Raw genomic sequence first — 20,792 nt, forward strand, 5'->3', positions numbered from 1 at the left:
TTAATCCCTCTTGTTGTTCCACCATTGTTTTTATGGAAGTAATGGTCAATGAATGGATGATTGAGTGGTAATGTTAATATTATGGTATGTTTGCATTCATATAGTATTGTTGTGTCATTGGAGAAAGGGCCAATGGACAAGCACTAGGGGCTAGGTTGTATGCTTAGTGGAAAGGACTAAGATGCAACTGAAGCGTGTGTGATGATTTGATTATTTAGTTTTGTGGCCATTTGAATGCACGAGTATGTTGCGATTAAATCATTACTGTTATTGCCTCTGGATATATGATGTGGTTCATGCCATGTGGATACTAACCCTTCATGCAGGAAGTGAACTCTGGGGTTGGAGGAGCTCTCCAAGAACCCTGGGTTTATTGAGTTTATCTCACCCCGTTTGGGGAATGCTATTTCAGGTACAAGCATGGATGATGTGGGACGGGGCAAGAGGCCTGAGTAGATGGGACACGATAGCTCGTCATTTTGGGATTGTATATCTTCTAGGATTGTTAGATGTATATGTCATTTCTCTCATCATATGTTTGTTTATTTTGAGGTCATATGATGTATTTTGGAGGACTTAGTGCATGATCATTGTAATAGTAATTGGCATGTTATATATTGTTAATTGCTTTGATCATGTTCATTTTGGTAGCTAAGTCCTTTTGGCATGTATATGAGATTGGGAAGAACATTCATGTAATTGAAACTTTATTACATTGATGAATATGAAGTTATGTTTTGATTTGCATGATGAATTGGTAAAGAGTTTGTGGGATATAGGTGCCACATGGTGTGTGACCATGGTTGAACTTTCCTTGTCAATTAGGTGTTATGACCCTTGAAGAAGGAAAGGGGAATGAGATTTTCCCAAGAAAATCACCAAAAACATGGGAGACCAAGCCTGTCCCAGGTGTTGTGCGCTCAAGCGCGGGTTTGGGCGCTCAAGCGCGATATATGCGTGAAAATGAGTGAAAGTCCCTGCCTCTTGGTGCTCAAGCGCTGATTTCGAGCGCTCAAGCGCGAGGACACCCGCCCAAGCGCTCTGAAAGACCTGATGATGACCAAAATTCTTCGCAGTGGGCGCTCGAGCGCCCATTTGAACGCTCAGGCGCGCATACCGAGACAGCACCAACCTTATTTACGAAAATGGTCATAACTTGAGCTACAGATTTCCGATTTGAGTGTGGTTTAAACTCACGCGAAGCTAACTGAGAGATCTATAACATAGTGTGAGATGAGAGCTAGTAAGTAAGTACGGGAACTCCAATTTAATAAAAAGTGAAGACAGTTTAGTATTGAACTCGAACAAAATAATAATATGATGTTAAGTTTAGTCTTGATTATTCCGCAAGGTAATAAGGTTATGGTCACGCAATTGGTTATTTTAAACTCGGCGTTGTCTAAAAGGAAAGGCAAGTAAGTTTTAAAAAAAAATAAAAATTTATCCGGGTTTTTCATTGAACCAATGTGATTATAACTGCGCTTAATATCATAAAGCATTGATAACAATTAATCATCACCCCTACTCTCGCAATAGCCTTGTGCATTTCCATTTTCCCTTTATGATTTAAACGAAGAACAGTTTAGGACACCATTATATGGATATCTATTCATTGGAAAGAGTGAACTAGATGGATGTAAACTAACAGATGTTTAAATTGTGAGCACTTGGTCTAAGAATGAGAATTATCTTTTGCAGGATGTAGGGAAAGCAGTACTAGAGAGTTATTCAAGAGTATTAGAAGGCCTAGCATTCAACATTGTTGCTTGGATTGAAGATTTTCTTTATGTAGATAAATCAATGAGGAATCGAGATGCGTAGAAACCACAACTGGGTTTTACACCTGCATCTTAACATTGTTGCTCTTCCATCCAACAATCTTTTGTAATCCTTAGCTTTAGGAGAATGTAGAAAGGTAGTTGATGATTGTATCTAAAGATATTCAGTTGCATCTGTTTGAAGCTTTGTTGTTAACTGTACTACAATATACAAAAGACAGATTTCACTTTCAGTTGAATTTTTAAGCATAATTTACAGCAGTTTCTCAAATAAAAAAAGGAAAAACAAAAACGAAAGTCTAATCAGTAAAATCGTCTGAATTTGGAAATATATTTAATACTCTATTGGACCAGAAGCCTAGAAGGCATGTTATATGCACTATTGTGTTGAAACTAACATTATAAAACCTTTCCAAGGATCACAGATATCTCCATCCTCAAAAATATGCAGTTCAGAATGACAATAATAGAAAAATCTTTTTTTAAAAACAAGGAATCAAACCAAGTAATTTCTTTGTTCTTTACCAATTCATCCAAAGCAACTGAGTGATGGCAGAACATAAGCAGCAATGTCAATTTTGGACCAAAAGTACACAACTATTTTTATTAATTGCCCTTATGAGAATAAAAGTCAACATTCACAATTTTGTCATAGATGGATATTAGAATAAGGCCAAATATCACTTAATTAGAAGTAGTTCAAGACAAGGGAGGCTCAATGTGGTTTCCACTACTTCCATGGGAATGAGTCCTTGAAAAACCATATTTGAGGGTAAAGAGGTACCTCTTGCTTTTTTGTGACAAGAGGGCAGTAGCAGGACACCCCTAACCATTGACCTGTGGCAACCTTGGGGGCCACAATGTGTTTCTTTGACCCCTCAAGAGCATTCTTTTTTTTTTTAAGGGTGTGTTTCACAACAGTCACTTGGAACGGCAACAAAAATAAATAAAAGCAAAGAGTGGAGGAAAATGAAACATTATTAAAAGACATGAGGATTGTTTGTATCTGATATCATTAAAAAATTAAACAATATATTATTATTTTTCTATCTTAAATATTGATGTGAGTCAAATAATGGATGATCTGTTGTCTGAAAACTTTGTCTCCCATTAACCAAAACCAAAAAATATAACTTCTGACATCTGTTATTTAGAAATGAATATTCCATCTAGCAACAAAGAGCTCTGCACAAATTCATTATTAAATTCAATTATTTTTTGTTCTCACATTTATTTTAAGGATATGTTTATATCGTCAATGAATATATTGCTCAAGTGAAACTGATCACGTCTCGTTTCCTTTTGCTTTTCATATTTGTAATGAGTAGATTTGTAACACCACAAATATAATTAGAAAAAGAAAATATTCATATTAACAATCAAGTATCTTTCTCCAAACCGAAAAACAAGTTTATTTGATCAAATATCTCTTTGGCTTGACATGTTGCTACGAATTTTATTTAATTTTGATGAACATGTAAAAATACTTTACACACCTGTTGCACCGTATCACATCATCAAAGGGAATACATAACTGAAAGATACTGTTAATCAAAACTAAAATTTATTCTTATTAAAATATAGATTTATTAATACAACTTCAATGCATTAACCACACAACTCTGTTAAGGCAAAAATCAACTGTTTTTGTTTGTAGACATCATAATTAAATCATTGATTGAGGGTTGTTCTTAATGCACATTTTCCATTTAAAGTGACAGAACTGCTATATAAAAAACCAATTTACCTCAACCGAGGCTCATGATTACATATCTGAAATGTTCTGTAAACTAAGTCAACCCACAACCATAGTCATCCACAAAAAATCATAACAAATGATGACAAAGATCTGTTTATATGGTACAGCTACTAGTGTGTATTTAAGCTAAAATATGATAATTTAAAAAAAAATCTCTAGTCTTGTAAGTAAATAATTGAATGCTGCATTTCATGCTGATGCTACAGATGAAAGCACAGATAATTTTGATAATCTAAATATATAAGAAAAATTGGTTGCGTGCCCTTGGGTGTGCTTGTGGCCCCAAAAGATACAGACACAGCTCACACAAGAGTGCACATTAAGACATGAATGAGAAGGAAACAACTACAGATCACTTGAGACATATTACTCAAAATAAAATGGTAAAGTGAAACAATGTCCCTATATGTACAACAAACCTCTGAACTGTGCCTGAAGTGCACAATTTCAGAGGGGGGGAGTGATCAACAAGTTAGTAGTCAACCAGGCCAGAACCAACAGAATGGGAGAATATCTTCAATGCTACGGATGTACTGAGTTTTCAGTACATCTTTCACTCAGTGACACGTGTCTTACTTTTTATCAAATCACTCTCTCACCTGATTTTAAAATAAATTATTTATTAATGATTTGACAAAAGTAAAACAAGTGTCACATTCTGAGTGGAGGATGCACTGAAAATTCAGTGTATTTCAGTGCATCCGTAGCACTGGAGAAATTTTCAAAGAATGGGCTTGTGAGAACAATTTCACCTTTGCTTCTCTTCAACCAAGAACCCATCCCTTCAAATGTTTCTCAAACTGATGTCCCCTCAACTTCCCTTCAACACAAGAAGGGCAAGCACAAAATGGCATCTTCATGCTAGTCATGCATCAATAACAGATAATGAAAGACCAAATACACATGCTGAGGGTTTTGCTTACTCCAAAACCAATCAAAAATCTTGTTAATCAACTATCATCATCCACAGCACCAACATATGTAAGGTCTGTCCGTCTTACCCTTACAGCCCCTTTAAGCCAGCTGGCGGCCTGAATATTAACACGGTCACCACTTCCTATGATAGCAGCATTACTTGCAGAAGGGCAGGAACCAGCACCATCTTCTAAAAGCATCCAAGGGTCAACTTCCAAGTCATTGTCCTGTTGTTTTGACTTCCCTGATGGTGCAGTTCTTGATAATGGAACCGTGTTTCTCTGAGAGACACTCGAACTGCTGGAGTTAAACCCAGAATTTGTAATGCTGGGATGAAAAGATACAACAGAAGAGATTGGAACAGATGGTGGCTGACAGGAGAAAGAGCACCGCACAGAGGGAAGTAGTACAGGCATTGCAGCTTGGATTCGGAACCGGATGGTGTCAGGCAGTTGCATAGAATCTAAGTGATTCTGCATTAGACAATAGACCATCAGAAAAGCAAGAAGCCTGCATGCTGCAATCTAATCAACATCGTCCCTAAGATATGATATCAAGAATAAAATTTCCAGATTGCCAAATATGGTAAACAAAAATGGTTATTGAGACGAAGATAGAAACGGGAAAAAAATGGAAACCAAAAAAGCTTCAGCTGTTGAAAATTTTAGTAGTAGTGAAAAATTAGGAAAGTCTTGTCATACGTACAGCACGTTCAATGCTTTTCAGTTTAAAGAAAATTTTCCCGTATTTCCATCTTATTCATTAAAAAATGGAAGTCGGAGCTTCTATAAAAATCTGTGAAGCAATGAAAGTTCTAATTGAATTAAGACTCTGATTTTAAGAAGTCAAAGAATACCCAAAAAATTTAATTAAAAAAAAAAAAAGAACTCCATAACTCAAGTGAAACCCAATACTCATAGAAACTTTGTTGAATCTTTTACAGAAACTAAAAGCCGTCCTATAACATGGCAATTAAGATTGAGAATGAATCCTCTCATTTCTCTTTCTAACATGACAATGTCGTGTTAAATCTCAAATCATTTATTTATAAATCAACGACTAGCAATTAAAATGAACATTTCCACTTTTTCGTTTTACGAGCTTTGTCATTAAAATTATGATCATTGATCTATAAATGAATGACTAGGATTTGACACATGACATTGTCATGATAAAAATAGACATGAGATGATCCATTCCCAGGAATATTAGTGTTCAATTAAATGTCAAACAGAAAGCCTCCCTATAACATAGGATCTGTGAAAGAAACTAAAAGCTTCACATTCATAGGCTGAAAGATCAAACCTGCAAAGTCTCCAATAAATCTCGATCAAATCCAGAAAATTCCCTAGTAGGTTCATTAGTCGTCTTTGAAACCGGTTTCAACCTAAGCCAGCTTGGAGGACAACTACTCAACAATCCATGCAAAATCAACAACAAACGATCGAACAGGCCCTCAACAGAAGAATTCACAAAAGCAGCTTCAGAAGGAGACTCCACCTCCCTCCTCAGCAGAGAACAGTGCATAGCATTCACCGAAATGTCTGCATCCTCATGCACAACCCGGCTACCAAGAAGACGAAGAATTACAGTGGTAAGTGTGTGTCTCATGTTCCGCACAGAGGGATCCCTGCAAAATTGAACATCTAGTTAAACTTGCCTCTTGCTCAACCTAAATTTGATACACTAATGTGGCATACGTTAACACAAAAGCAAATGCTTTCAGAGCACCAATATCTATATTTCACTACTTAAAAGGTCAGAAATTAGCTGATTTCTAGCACCAAAATTTATTCTCCGAACAAAACTAAGGAAAAATCATCATCAATTCCAGCAGCTGGGAACCATGATAATACAGCATTAGCACAACTGTATTGTTAAAAATGTTCATATCGCAATTATCTCCATTTTTTCTGCGTTTCAAGAAAACTGAAACTGGCATAGACTTTTACTCCCACAATAGGTAATACTACATAAAACATGTTCCAAGAAAATCTCATTGTTTTATCCCGTGGAAAAGGATAACTTTAGCACAGCAACAATTCAGGAAGGAGAATGTATTTCAACACAGACTAACAAAACCAAGTAAAGATTCAAAAATTTAGTCTCAATTACCCGTCTGTGCAAAGAATAGGAAGAAATCTCATGAGTAACTGCAGACGTAATGACATTGAGGCCCGTAAAGCTGCAGGAGAAGGTGGAGAAGAATCTGTTGCAGCTGTTGGTCTTCTGGCTAATCCAGGGCCGCCGCCTCTTATAGTTTTGCGGCTATTTACTTTATTTGTCCGACCTTCAATTACAGGAGCAGTACTTGCCGCTGGCTTACTAGGCCCACGAGTAACTGCAGATATTTGATGCTCAATATAACCTAGTTGTTTGATCAAATCACTCGCAAAGGAATTACGAGATTCATCAGAGCTTTGATCTATGCAAGGAAGTATTAACTCGAGGAAAGCCCTCTCAGTCTCATGCTGCTGCTTACTGCTTGAGCTTTTAGAGTCAAACACTTGAGAGAATCCTTTTATGGACCTTTTCACATCCACTCCCTCTTCAACAACTTCCCCTTCTTCAAGAGACACAGAATCCACTTTCCTTCTATCCCCCTTGATAGTTACAGGATCAGTACATGGGCTACACCAACCCCAGGGCTCCGAAAACTGGGTCTTAACAGAAAATCCTTTGCCCTCCGCAATGTTAATTAGTCGTTGCCTAATGGTCTTCCGACCAAAGAGGACATCTTGACCTCCAAGGAACCATTTAGCCTGGAACAACATTGACTCTTCTAGTGACTTCCCAAAAAGATGAACCAACTCCGAGAAAAGGGATGCAGCATCAGGTCTAACCAATAACCTTGTAAGAATTATTTGAATAAAATTGTTCTTATTCTCAGAGGCAGCAACCTTCTCTGAATTAGGTGAAGAAAACTGTAAAGCATCAGCTAAGGACATATCATGTGTCTCAAGTTTTTCAATGAGTGCTTGTTCATTTAAAAGCAGCCTGAGTTCAACCCATTGCCAGTGAAATTTGGCAGGTTGCAGGGCATCTAAAACATCTACAATCTTATCCTGAAGCTTAGATTCACTATTTGTAAAATGAACTTTAGATTCACCATGTCCAGAAATCCGGATTCCATCATCCTTTGTATAAACAGATTGTGGCATCTTACAATCAATCATAGCATTTAGAAAAAGTCTAGCACGAAGGGGAACAAATGCTGTGGATTTCAAATGCATATCAGAGCCATTCAACTCTAGCAAGGTTGCAAACTCTGCATCATTCCTATCTGCAGCCATAAGATCATAAAGACCCTGAGACTCTCTTAAGCATACATCACGAAAAGGCAAATGTTTTATTGCATCACTTACTGCCATGGTTAGAGACTGATGAAGTTGATTCATGTCTTCACGGACTGCTACATTTGCATTCACAATGAAGGGCCGCCACATGACAAAGGCAAATATTGAATAGGCAGGAGGAAAGACCAAACTTAGAGGAAGCATGCGCTGCATCCGTGAAAGAGCTACAATAAAAGGTTCACCCAAGAGATCCACCACTAAGCCTTCACAGATGGTTCTGCAGTTTCCAACAAGCAATCTAAACCAATGGACATGAACTTCAACTGAACTATCCCCCTTAAAAGCCCCGGTTGAACGTGCATTTCCATTTGAATGGGATCTTGTGCTTCTTACAAATTGCAAGACATCCAAGCCCTCATTTAATCTGAGAACGGTTATCATTCTTTCTAGGCTGGTAACACCATATATAATTGCACCAACAACAAGTGCAGAAACAGCAGCAGCAATTTTCATTGTTCTCGCGACAACAACTTTACTGGAGCTGTTTACAGCATTATTTGAAATAGTGGTACTAGTATCTTGGATTTCAGGTGAAAACTGAGTTCGAGATGCTTTACTTGGAGCAAAAGCTCCAGCAAGGGCAGTAGAAGCTTCTGTTGCAAGAGCAATCTCAAATACACGGCTTTGACGTTCTCCCAAGGCTTCCTTGAGCAGGCACAAACTAGTTATATGCATTCGCAGAATGCATTTAGCATAGTTCAATGAACTTGTTGCCAATGACATACTTGCATGATTATTGCCAGCTGAAAAATCAGGCAATTTTGCTAAAGTTGGACCAACACTGCCAACAATGGCAGAAACAGCAGAAGTGACCAAAGAGGGATCCCCTTCTTGAGCAGCACCACCTGTCTGCCTTATGTAATCTATCAGACCCATAACTATTTGTTGAGCAATTCGATATCCATTATCCCATTTTTCTAAAGCAAGACCTTTTGGTGTACCAGTAGCAAAGAGCTTTTTTTCTTTTCCAAAAAGATAGTGAAACGCACCTTCCACATTACGTTGTACTACATCTCTCATGCCTGAACCTAATCTGGATGGTAACCGGACACCACTTATCTTTTGATGGAAGAATTCATCAGGGCCCTCAATTCCCGCGGGAATGCCAAGGGGAAGCCCTAACTCTCCATCAACTGACCGTCCAGACTCAAGTTCGGAAGCAAGTCTCTTATCACACAAAGTCTTAAATTTTTTCTCCCATCCAATGACACTGACTACATTGCTATACTTTTTCAATAAATAACGAGCAAAAGCTAAGGCTCCCGAACATGAAACCCTTCCATTTGATGCTATAATTGTGGCAGCACGATGCATTACAGATGACAGAGCTACAGGAATAAGATCTGCTGCCGCAAGAATGTTCTCATACCTGCATGAGATACAATATTGGAAAAGGAAAACAAGCCAAACCCAAAAATCAATTAAAAATAAAATTGCCCAACATTAGCATAAAGATGATAAGTAAAGAATACTCATAAAGCATTTGTTCAAAGATAAAATATGAGAAAAAGAAAAAGCTAGGGGGATAACTGGGGAGCTCATACGAAGTCATGGAAAAATCACTTAAGGTTAAACTTGCACTTGGCTCTTATAACAAGACAAATAATGATTTGTGTTATCAATTAGTCGAGAAAGGATATCTAATTGGGCAAGTCTGAATAGATGTGGAGGAAAAATTAAATTTACATGACACTAGCCTGATTTAGTTATAATTGTTAGAGAAATATAAAATCTTCAATGTAATAACCTCACCCAAAGTTTAAGCTTTTGGGTTGAAATGGTTCTTTACATAGTATCAGAGCCTCCGTGCCACGGGTTCGATCCTCACCGCCCTCATTTAATTAATAATTAATTCAGTACCGTGGAATTTGTTAAGAACGGGTAGGTGGGCCTATGTATTGTCCACCCTTCAAACTCAGTGGGCTATCGTGTGAGGGGACGTGTTAGAGAAATATAAAATCATTAATGTAATAACCTCACCCAAAGCTTAAGCTTTTGGGTTGAATTGATTCTTTACAATAATTACAAACAAAAGGAGCATAAGTGTCATGAACCCTCTCTCCCAAAAGTTTAAATTGTAAGGTGAAAACCATGAATGATTTTATATTACATATCTCTCACGCCCCCTCAGGCAAGAGCCTTTTGAGCTTGAAGCATGGACAATGCAAAGGACGATCAACCTTGTGTTGAAATTCGACATTATATTAGAAGAGCAGAGACAAAAAGGATCAAACTCTAGACCACTTGGTCATTGAGGCACTAATACCATATCATGAACCAACTCTCGCAAAGTTTAAGCTGTAAGGTGAAAACACAAGAATGATTTTATATTACATCTCCAACAATAATAAGCATTGAGATGAAACAGTTTCCCATGTACTTTTTAAACTAATAAAAATAACTGAAGTATAACATAGTATATCACATACTCAAATGGCACAAAGTTATTAAAAAAGCAGCAACCAGCACATGAATTAGAAGGGAAGATCAAAGGAGGAAGAGAACATAAACTGAAAAGGAACAAAATAACAAGTTTTGGCAGAGTCTACAAAAGAACTACGTAGTAAGTTGAGTACAAACCTCATCAGCGATGCTAGCAGAAAAGCCTCCCCAACATCACAAACTTGGCTCTCCACATTCCTTGGCATCAGAGCATTCCTTCCACTATGAATTGTAGAACTGGGGCTAGCGTAGACCTTTGGCAGCAACCAAAGGAGGAATTTGACAGCTGATACTAAATCATCTGAGATGTCCATCAGATAAAGTAAATCAGAAAGTTCATCCTCACCAAGTTTCCATCGTAATGAGCTTCTATCATCCATGGTAGCAAGAGGCCTGCCAAACTGGCCAACTTTACCAACATTTTTTTCAGTCTCTTCAATAAGCTCCCTAACTACAGTCATCAGCCAAACTGTTATTTCCTTTTTCTCAACAAAGCGAAGCCTTTTTAGCGCTTTTCCAGTTGAAATGATATCCTCACAATGACTTGTTTGATTTCCACAAACAGACCTCGCTGTATCTCCATCCATAGCATTTCTATGGTGAGGGCAGCTTACCTTATTATCACACACATGACTTGTTGATGCCCCTTGGCTACCTTCAATTCTAGAAGCTGCCAGTTGAGCAAGACTCTGGGTTTTACGCACAGACTTCTGACGACTCTTAGTAACCTGCTTGGTTGACTTAACTGGTTGATCAACTTTGAGAGGCTCTGAGGATTTTAGCCCCTTCTTCACCCACCATGTATCTTCATCATCAGATAGAACTGAAGAATGAACTTGAACAAATGAACTTCTTTCCTCGCTCAATTTTTGTCTCTTTGCTCTTTTACATTCTTCACACCCAGGTGTAGCCTCCACAAGATCAATCTTGCTGTGAGACCCAATAGGTCTTCTGGCACTGCCTTGAGATTCATCCATTCCAGTAGTGGCTGTAGTGCTCAAATTAGATAAATTGTTTGGCAGCTGTAACAGTACTGAGATAACTGCCTTCAGCTCTTGAGCACCAGTGACATCCTTTGCATTTTTAGAAGATATTTTACTAGAAAGAACAGTTTTCCACTGATCAATTGACACTGTAGAAGCTCCATCTTTTGTTGAAGATGTACAATGTTTTTGCTTGAGAGAAGATATACTAGCACTAATGGCATTGCGATGGTTCTCATTCATAGAACCACGAAGTATGTGACGGCGTTCATTCAAGTAAACTTGCAAGGCTTCAATAAGATGTGGCCCTTCTATAATCCCTGATTCTTCCAGAGCATCATGCACGAAGTTCCCGGAAAGCTGTTTCAAGATTCGACAATGTCTCTTCTGTCTCTCCAAGTCCACATTTACATTCACATCCATGATCCCACTCCCTATCAGTTGGCGTACATATGCCAAGGGGTAAAAGATACCTGCATGTATGAGTTCCACTATAAATAGATTTAGGCGTTTGAGACCTTCCCCTTTATGCACCACATGCTGATCAATCCAACAAACTATAATATCATGTAGAGGACCAGGGCTTTCAAATATAACTGAAGGACAGATACTCCGATCCACATTTTTTGAACTGGATTTTATTTTGGATGCATTGTTCACAAAGTTCCGATTACTCTGCTGACTTGAACATTTTGCAAAATAACTGACTCTATGGATGCTTCCATTCTTTTGTCTTGGTGAAATCTGCATATCCCTCAGCTTCATTTTTAAAAGTCTAACAGCTATATGCACATGAGAAAGATCTTTCCTACCTGTGAACTTTATGTCACAAAGAGGAGCAGTCCGAAAATCCCTGAAATCACATGTTGCCCACTCACAAAGGAAGAACACTGAATAAATAAGTGATGTATTTACAGTCAAAAGCCACTTGAGCGATAACCTCAAGCAAGAGCAGACTTTTGCAACCCAACCTTCAGATACAGTTCCATCACAAAGATCCTCAAAAAGAAATTTGTATGCTCCACGTATATCACCTAGCACAAGGGATTTATCCAAGGCTAGTGCAGCTTTAGCCAAACAGGGACCTGGATAGCCTGGGCTTGCAGCCTTTGTGAGATCTTCTGCATGTTTCTGAATGCATGAAATAACATGATCAAATGCCAATGATTGGTGTTGTGCATCAAGTCCTTTACTTCTAAATATGCACACATCTTCTGAACTATTTTTTATCTTTCCGGCAGCTTCATTTAGTTTTAGTACAAAATTCCCATCATTTATTGTATGTGAAACTACAGACGATGGTAAAGGAAAGCAATCCAAAGCAACAAAAATCTCTGGAGCCGCAAGTATTAAATAACGCAGCATTTCAATCAGAGCAGAAATTGTATAAGCCCTCCGGGAATTATCTACTAGATCCGATCCACCTGGAGCAGGATAGCGAATAATATGAAGAGCTACTCCAGCAAGAGTACGTACATATGTTTGAGATAGAATTACAATTTCTAAAAAGCCATATACAATAGGCAATAGCAGCTGCCAAATCTCAAGCAATTGTTTTTCCTGAAAGGAGCAGAAGTATGAAAAATCAAAACCTGAAGCATGAAGGATTGGAATCAGCAAAAGAACTAAAATGTTCAGTTTTATATTCATGATCAAATAAGACTTGTTATATGCAATTACCTGTAGTTGATGCAAAACCCAGTCAATGACAAGAGAAGGAAGAAGCAGCCCTTCAGCATGATGCCATTGAAGAAGCCGTACAATATACCACCATCTAAAATGTGAAGATGGTTGTTCACCATCAGAAACATATAATAATTGGTCACTTCCGTGCTGAAGTGAGGCTGTGTAAGGCATTTGGGGTGATCGATCTCGACTATGAGGAGTAGAATGAGAAGTATTTTTTGAGAAAAAATCATCCAGCAGAGTTTGCAAGTATTCAATAACATCTTTGGTCCAAAGCTCAGAACAAGAAGACTGGGTTTTGTCAGCAGAATCAGGCCGAACCTGCAAAATTCAACCACAATTATACCTTCAAATATTGGGGGGGAGGACATCAGGGTATAATAATTAATAAATAGGTAAATTAAATAACAACATTGCAGCATCCGTACCAGATTGAGGTAAGTAACCTTTATAAACCAGGTAGCCCTCAGCAACGGAACATTATTCGTAATGAGAACCTCTAAAAGTGATTTCTTACTATAATTAGGAACAAGATCAGCCAACGAACGTAACCGCTTGTGCTGTTGAGATAAGCCCTACGAAAAAATGTTTAACTCAGTTTATAAAAAAAATACTAGCAGCAAAATATCCCAAGATAATAATAGGCACTACCAAGTAAGATTTAAGAAAGTATTCAAGGATTTAACAGGAATATCAACCTAGACAACAAAAGCCTAAGCAATTTGTTATAGGAACTTATATAACAATGGCTCTTCTAAATTCAAGAATAGCTATAGCCTGTTCAGGAATCAGAACTACCAAGCATATAAACATATTATGTACCCATCAATATTTGCACACAGCCTCCACATAAATTTAGTAAAAACTAAAAACTTATGAGAAACTGTTAGAATATTAGGGATATTAGTTTTATTTTTAGGGGCCTAGCCTAAATTAGTAGTACTACTACTTGACTTAATTATTAGTACAAATAAAATAGGAGCATTAGGTTAGGGTATTGTGTAATATCTAATACTATTGTTAGCAGTTTTTCTCTCCTTTCTATCTTTTTCTACCTAAACCCTACTATTTCAACATGCTAGAATTATATGGTTTAGCGGGAAAAGAGAGAAATTACAACAGTTAGTATTGATAATTGTGTTCTACAATACCCTGACCTGACGCTCTTATTTATGTATACCAATGAATAGGCCCAGTACTAGCACTAGTAGTAGAAGCCCAAGCTCAATGACAATAAATTAATAACCCTAATATTCTAACAGAAACAAATAAGCAATAGTTATACAGGAAAGTTGCCTGAAGAATAAAGCAGTAGGAGCAAGACTTTCACTAATACCTCAATCCATTTCTTCCGGAAGTCTTCAGGGCATGGCTTTTGCTCAGGGAAAACAGCAGGCTTAGCGAGTTGTGATCCTGAAAGAGCCACTCCATAGACTTGACCAACCTGTCAAAGTAAGCACTATCATGATATGGACATAAAACAAACTAGCCCAAAATAAGAGAAAAACACACAAATACATACATACCTTAGAGGCAGGCATAATGTTCAGCAAGCATAATAAAATAACAGAATAAAAGATCAACAAAATAAAATAACATATTTTCTCACCTTCCGCTTCCGAACACGTGATTCATTGATGGCCCTCAGACGTTTTCTAATAGCCTGGAAAGAAGAATAAAGACTAAAGAATTAACCAACGAAGACTTCCACTGAATACAAAAATCAAATATGGAGAATGTAATGTAAATTCAAAGCATAGCTATAGAAACAACAGGGCATGAATCTCTCACAAAGACAAGGGAGTCACCTCTTTGCAATTAAGGACAATTGTCTTGTTAAAATTTGGAACCTGGGTCAACAAGATTTCTCTAGCTTCCTGAAGATATAGAAAGTAATGACATGTTATAAAACAGTAAATAATCAGTTCTTAATAAAGCACAAGTTGATTTTCAGTGACTCATCAAGGAGAGCCATTCCTCAAGAATATACAAATGCCTAGACCACAATTTCAACCACCTTCAACAATAGGAGAACCAGATAAGAAATTTGAAAGGAAAATCTATATAGAATATCTATTTGACTGAAAACTAGCACAAATACAAACACAATGATAACACAAATCCACCCATAACATTTGCAATTATTGTACCAGACAAAATGAAGACATAGCAGCAGACAGCTTGACAGCTGGAATTAAGGTGTGAATAAGTAGCAGCAAAAGGAGGAAAGAAAAATGAAATGAAAAAACAGCTTGAATATATCAAAATTCAAAACATCTAAATACATCGATGTAGAAGAAGAAAAGAGCTAGGTTAGTACCTGTAAAGAACCAATTCAACCCAAAAGCTTAAGCTGTTGGGTAAGGCTACATTAATGATTTTATATATCTCAACACGCCCCCTCACACGAGAGCCTACTGGGCTTGAAGGGTGGACAATGCACAGGCCCACCTACCTGTGCGAACAAAGAAATTCCACTTAAAAGAAAGTGGGGGGCGGCGAGAATCGAACCCGGGAAACCAGACTCTGATACCATGTAAAGAACCAATTCAACCCAAAAGCTTAAGCGGTTGGGTGAGGCTACATTAATGATTTTATATATCTCAACAGTACCTAACTATTTTCTTTTGGGATGAATGAAGAAGTTTATCAAATGAAAAGGTGAGAAAATACCCAAAGGAAATCAGGCTATAGTTTAGTCAATTGCGCCAAATAGTGGCACTATCATGGCAGCAAGTTCATCACAGACGTCTGCCACCCCAAAGCTTCAATAGCAATGTGTGTTGGTGTCACAGGCTCGCAGCTATCACGGCCACTATAGCAGTGAGTAGCAGCCACAGCAGTTCCTATACTCCTCAAAGATTGAAATCTCAATGTTGCCCACACTTAAAAAACACCTGTTTCTAATTTTTGAGGGGGCTTTTTATCCTCCGCACCAAATTGCACCTCTCTGTTGATTTTAGGGTTTTCACAGCCTCTCTTCCATAGCATAAACACAGATGACAGAACCCATACTCATCACACAGCCTCTCTTCTATCACACCCGTTTTGCACATCCCATCATACATAGGCCAGGATTTCACACAGCCCAAACACCTTGCTCCTTCTTCATCCTCTGTCTCGCACAGTTCTGTGATGCATGCCAGTCCTTTTCACACAGCCTCTTTTATGAGAGTGATTCAACTCTCCGGCCTTTGTTTTGGACACTTTGCTCCTGCTTCAGACACTGTTCAGGCTCTTTTTCAGCTTTCACCAGACTTATGCTGCTTATGTGTTGAATGTCTAATTTATGCATTAGAGGCTTAAACTTATTTACGATTTGGTGCTGTACTTTTTATTTCATCATGCTTTTTGTTGCTATTGACTTATTGTTTTTAGTTATGCCTTAGAATTAGGTTAATAATGATTGTGTCTTTAAGCGATAATTCGAATTAGATGAATTGTGATAGTGTCTTTAAGCTATGATTTAGAATTAGAATAATGATGATTGTGTATATAATACTTGTGAGTATTAAAGAAGAATATGTCCTGTTTTGAGTACTTTTTAGTTTTGAGCATTTATTATGCGAGTATTAGAAATTGTTTGAATTGTATCTGCTATCTTTAGTGTAGCAGCCGCTCCAAGATCCACTACACCACTATAGCAATTTTGGGGTCAGCCATCTCCACTGCTACTTGGTAACTACTTTGGTTACAATATATACTAAACATATTCAACCAACAAAAAGTTACAATGAACGGAAAGCTCAACATAAAAATTTAAAATCTTAATGACAAATGTCAATAAATGGATAAGTGCTATAACCCAATATTCATGGCTAAATTGCTGCTTTAAATTATCTATTGATATAAACAAAGACAAAAGTAAAATTTAAAGATGTACCTCAAGCCCCTCAACCGTGTCCCTATATCCAGATTGCAAATATTCTCTGGTCAGAGTCTCCTCGGGGCAGTTTGGTGTTTGGGGGTGATAGTCTGGGGGCCCAAGCCTGAGATTTAATAGTCGCATTTAAATTTATACAACTAGATGCTACCAAGTTACAGCAAAACTAATTGCTACCGAGTTTAAAACATTGCTAGCTTAATACAGTAGAATAACATAAAACAAAAGCAAATGCTGATAAACAAGGGCATCAAGACAGTATATCAGCAATTCTTTTAAATATTAACATTATACATGAAAAATTTTCCCCAAAAAAGCTTAGGATGACTGTTATTCATGAACTAACTTAAGGGAAAAAAAAAAATTCAAAACAGTTTATATTTCGAGCATTAACTACCTAGAGTTCAGACGTTCTTTATCACACTTCAACTTGTATGAGTTTAACGGGGGTTGTCGCCTGCAAATACAAAACCATTGCGTTGAAAGTGATTAACAACATCAGTCAGCATAACATAAGAAAATAATATACCATTTTATTACTGAGCATCAATGATCAAACAAAATAAACTCTATTTGATTTTGATGTATTTATTGCAAATTTGCAATATCAAATTAAAAAAATGTTTCAAAGGCAAAGTACACACAAAATCAGAAAGTAATTCTTACTAATCAATGGTTAACTAAAATATAACCTCCCTGCCTGTTATCTTCAATCTAGTTTTCTATATAAAAACCTTCACAAACTCATAATACAGTAGCTGGATTTGGACTATTAAATAATTTTTAAAAATTCTAACAAAAATTCATCAATCTCTACTGTATTTTCCATCATTAAGAAAAAATTTAAAAAAGTTCCACCAACATAACAGGCTTCACCCTTCAGCTTTAACACTACTCTGAAACTAAGATGCTGTGGTCTAGCAGCATCAATACAAAAATGTCAAACAATAATAACAAGTAATAAAAGGTTTTGATTATTTAAATGATGAGAAAACAGAGAAATCTCAATACAAGACAGAAAGAAATGGGAAACACAAAGATTATACCAACTTTGCAGATTTAGTGCTACCGTTCTCTATTTTTATGTGAAAGTTATATGATTATTACTCCTAATTTGGAAGTTCAAACACTACTCTATGTGTTTTCGATCTCAAATTGGGAAAAACCATAAGATATTTGAGTTATAAGCTCAGCTAGCCAGGTGTTTTTTATTCTGATAAAACAGTGAGTATCTATTTAACTTACGTGATGATAGTAACTTCATGTTCCCAACCTCAATATTTCTTGAAAGCCAAGCTCATACATTCAGAGAGGTCCCTATATAAATAAAATAAAATAAAATAAAAAAACACTCCCCATGAAACCCCAACTTGCAAGGGTAAGGGTGAGGGAAATCTTTGTACGCAGCCTTACCCTCTAGAAAGGTCTTTATAATATAAGATAATCAAATTTCTTCACTTATTTAGTCAACACATCCAAGAGGATAAATATTTGAACTGTTCCTACAAATTATAGTATAACAATCTCTAGTAAAAAAGATAAAGCACTGTTTTGAAGGATATTAGGATAGAAGAATAAAATAGGTTCCAAATTTCAACCATTGTACAGAACCAACAAAATCAAAGACACATAAACTTTTCAACCCTGTATTGTACATACCAATTTTCTTATGGAAAAAATACTAGCTCTTGCTAGTGGCTACTGTGCATATGAAACCTAACATTTCTTGCCCATCTGACCATCCAAGCAGACCATCATAAATACATATATTAATAGAAAAAAAATAAAAGGGAAAAAAATGTTTATTTTGTTAAAACAGATAAAACATTTGTATTTCTAAAGCATTGCATTTACAAGAACTGAAACAAAAACTAATAAGTAGAATATTCTGATAACAAAAAATAAATGAACCAGCTCTGAAGTATTATTTTCAAGTTTCCAAATGACATAAAACAAACAAAATCAATCACTATTCAAAGCTTTTAGCTAACAGAGAATGAAGCATAAGAAGCTGTATCACAAGATTCACAACCACAACTATTTGGAATATGTTAGTAGTTTAGTCACATATGCTACAGTCACAATCATTTGAGATGAAAAAATCTTACCGGACAATGTCAGTACAGAGAATCTTACCTTGAACTTACAGAAAAGTTAGCTGGGAAGGAAGATGAATCAGTTCTTCCAATGTCCCTAGCGGATGGCCCACCAATCGCACTGTTATTAACTGCATTAGTGCAGCTGCCAGCATGATATTTTTGCATTTCCCCCAACTATAACCGGCATACTTCCCTTATCGTCAAACCACTACAAGCAGCTGTGATATCTAAACTGCATCATTGAAAATGTCCTCTGTGTCATTTCCAACCAAGGCAATTAAGAAAACTAAAAGATCCTAAGAAAAATAGTGGCAAAGGGAAAAAAAGGACCCACAGTTAAAGAAAGGATTGGAGCATATCACCTTAGGCATTAAAATTACGCATTATTGAACTGCCTTCAACTGCTAAAGCATATGTACTGAAACCCTAAGGCCCCAAAAATTATATACCCCAAACATAAGACCCAATTTGTGGACCCCAAATGGGTAAGGCAGAGTCATACTATTCTGACCTGTAAGCACACAAATGGATAACGAATTAAAAAAAAAAAAGATCCATAACATACACCTTAAGAAGAACCAATAACAAACACCAAGAACCAAGCATCAGAAGAGTGCAACTCAATGGCAATATGCATGCTCCAAAAAATAAAAAATATGCTCTAGTCTGAATATTGTATATAAAATATTCTGGAAAATAAAAGAAAAAAAAATCATAAACTCTTGTCCACACTGAGTACAGTTTCCAAAATATAGATACTGGACCAAAGAAAACTTGACCAAATTTAGCCCCCATGCCTAACCATACATGAGTCTTTTTTCAAAAATAGTGCAAACATAACAAAGAAGTTAGAAACTTTAAATATACCCTCAAAAGCATTTCCCCTGTCAACTAATACAAACATGATCACACCAATTATACAAGTGAGTAAATTTACGGTACTGAGACAGAATATAACCATTAAAATTGGAAACTTTCCTTTAAAATGTTTCTCTATGATATGAAGTCCAACAAAAACAAAAACATTGCAAACTGCACCTATATGAAGTACTAACACTTATAAACTTGTGGCCAACCATTTTAGAGTTGCCAGAATCATAACTTCAAGTCTTCATCCCATATCTTATAGTAATAAATTATAAGAGAAAACGCAATGTTGTAAAATTTAACAACATCACTTCCAATCCGCAAGCATACGTCCAAAACACATTAGAAAAAAAAATACCCTCATTTTATAACTCATTTTCTTCAAATGCAAAAGGCGAAAATTGAAGAGACAACCACCAGCTAAATCGTCTAAAAATACCAACTTTAACATCAAATCCAAGCTATATTGAGTTTTCCCTACTCGAAGCTGAACACGTAATAGGAAAAACCTACAAAATCAAATCTAATGCGAGAAAAAAGCTTCGGAATATGAACTCCGAAGCACTATTCAAGGCTAGGGTTTCCAAGGACGAAATTCCGATTACTGTTTTGTTCTTCCCCAATTCGGAAATGCACGCTTGAGCTAACTACGGAGCTGAAAATTGGGGTCTTCCAGCTTGAACAAAGCTAGGGTTTTTGACAATTCCGCAAAATTGGACAAAAGGGGTTTCGTAAATAATAATAATAATAATAATAAAAAAATGATCCGATTACAAATTTTTTTGTATAAATTTTTACAAATTATATTATCTTTTTCCGTAAAAAGATAGTATAAATAGTATTCTCCCAGAAAAAATAATATGATAGTATAATTTGCAAGAGTTTATAAATAAAAAATTTTGTACATATAACCGGTCCCAATAATAATAAGGGGAAAATATTCGTAATTGTAAGGATATAACTTTACGTGATTTTAAATCTTAGGTTGACAATTAGGATTTATTGGTTTTATTACGAATTATTA

At 36.5% G+C, this 20,792-nt stretch overlaps 1 protein-coding gene across 2 annotated transcripts; it reads right to left on the reverse strand.

The window, feature by feature from the left end:
* Positions 1-3,557: 3,557 nt before the first annotated feature.
* LOC133317365 (mediator of RNA polymerase II transcription subunit 12-like) lies at positions 3,558-20,429 on the reverse strand. Of its 2 annotated transcripts, XM_061519222.1 has the most exons (15): positions 20,127-20,429; positions 19,264-19,412; positions 18,939-19,133; positions 17,200-17,259; positions 16,803-16,908; positions 14,728-14,796; positions 14,529-14,582; positions 14,256-14,363; positions 13,348-13,494; positions 12,914-13,240; positions 11,908-12,793; positions 10,389-11,829; positions 6,568-9,177; positions 5,758-6,082; positions 3,558-4,925 (listed from the first exon to the last, which is right to left on the reverse strand). In XM_061519222.1, exons 3-15 carry the CDS (start codon positions 19,064-19,066, stop codon positions 4,488-4,490), a joined length of 6,699 nt encoding a protein of 2,232 aa, XP_061375206.1. In that variant the 5' UTR covers positions 19,067-19,133; positions 19,264-19,412; positions 20,127-20,429; the 3' UTR covers positions 3,558-4,487. The 2 variants fall into 2 exon arrangements, with proteins under 2 accessions (XP_061375206.1, XP_061375205.1); XM_061519221.1 differs by having other exon boundaries at positions 10,389-12,793.
* Between the last annotated feature and the right edge of the window lie 363 nt (positions 20,430-20,792).

The sequence above is a fragment of the Gastrolobium bilobum genome, unplaced genomic scaffold (genome assembly GCF_033153095.1).
Source record: "Gastrolobium bilobum isolate Gb01-03AN ecotype WA unplaced genomic scaffold, APGP_CSIRO_Gbil_v1 utg46070, whole genome shotgun sequence".
NCBI lineage: Eukaryota > Viridiplantae > Streptophyta > Magnoliopsida > Fabales > Fabaceae > Gastrolobium > Gastrolobium bilobum.

Excerpts from the sequence above, each read along its gene's own strand:
- LOC133317365 (XM_061519221.1), bottom strand. The coding sequence starts at position 19,066 with ATGCAAAAATATCATGCTGGCAGCTGCACTAATGCAGTTAATAACAGT. Across the intron at positions 16,909-17,199 it reads AAAGAACGTCTGAACTCTAG|GCTTGGGCCCCCAGACTATC; the intron begins GTAGTTAATGCT and ends ATTAAATCTCAG. Across the intron at positions 14,364-14,528 it reads CACGTGTTCGGAAGCGGAAG|GTTGGTCAAGTCTATGGAGT; the intron begins GTGAGAAAATAT and ends TTACTTTGACAG.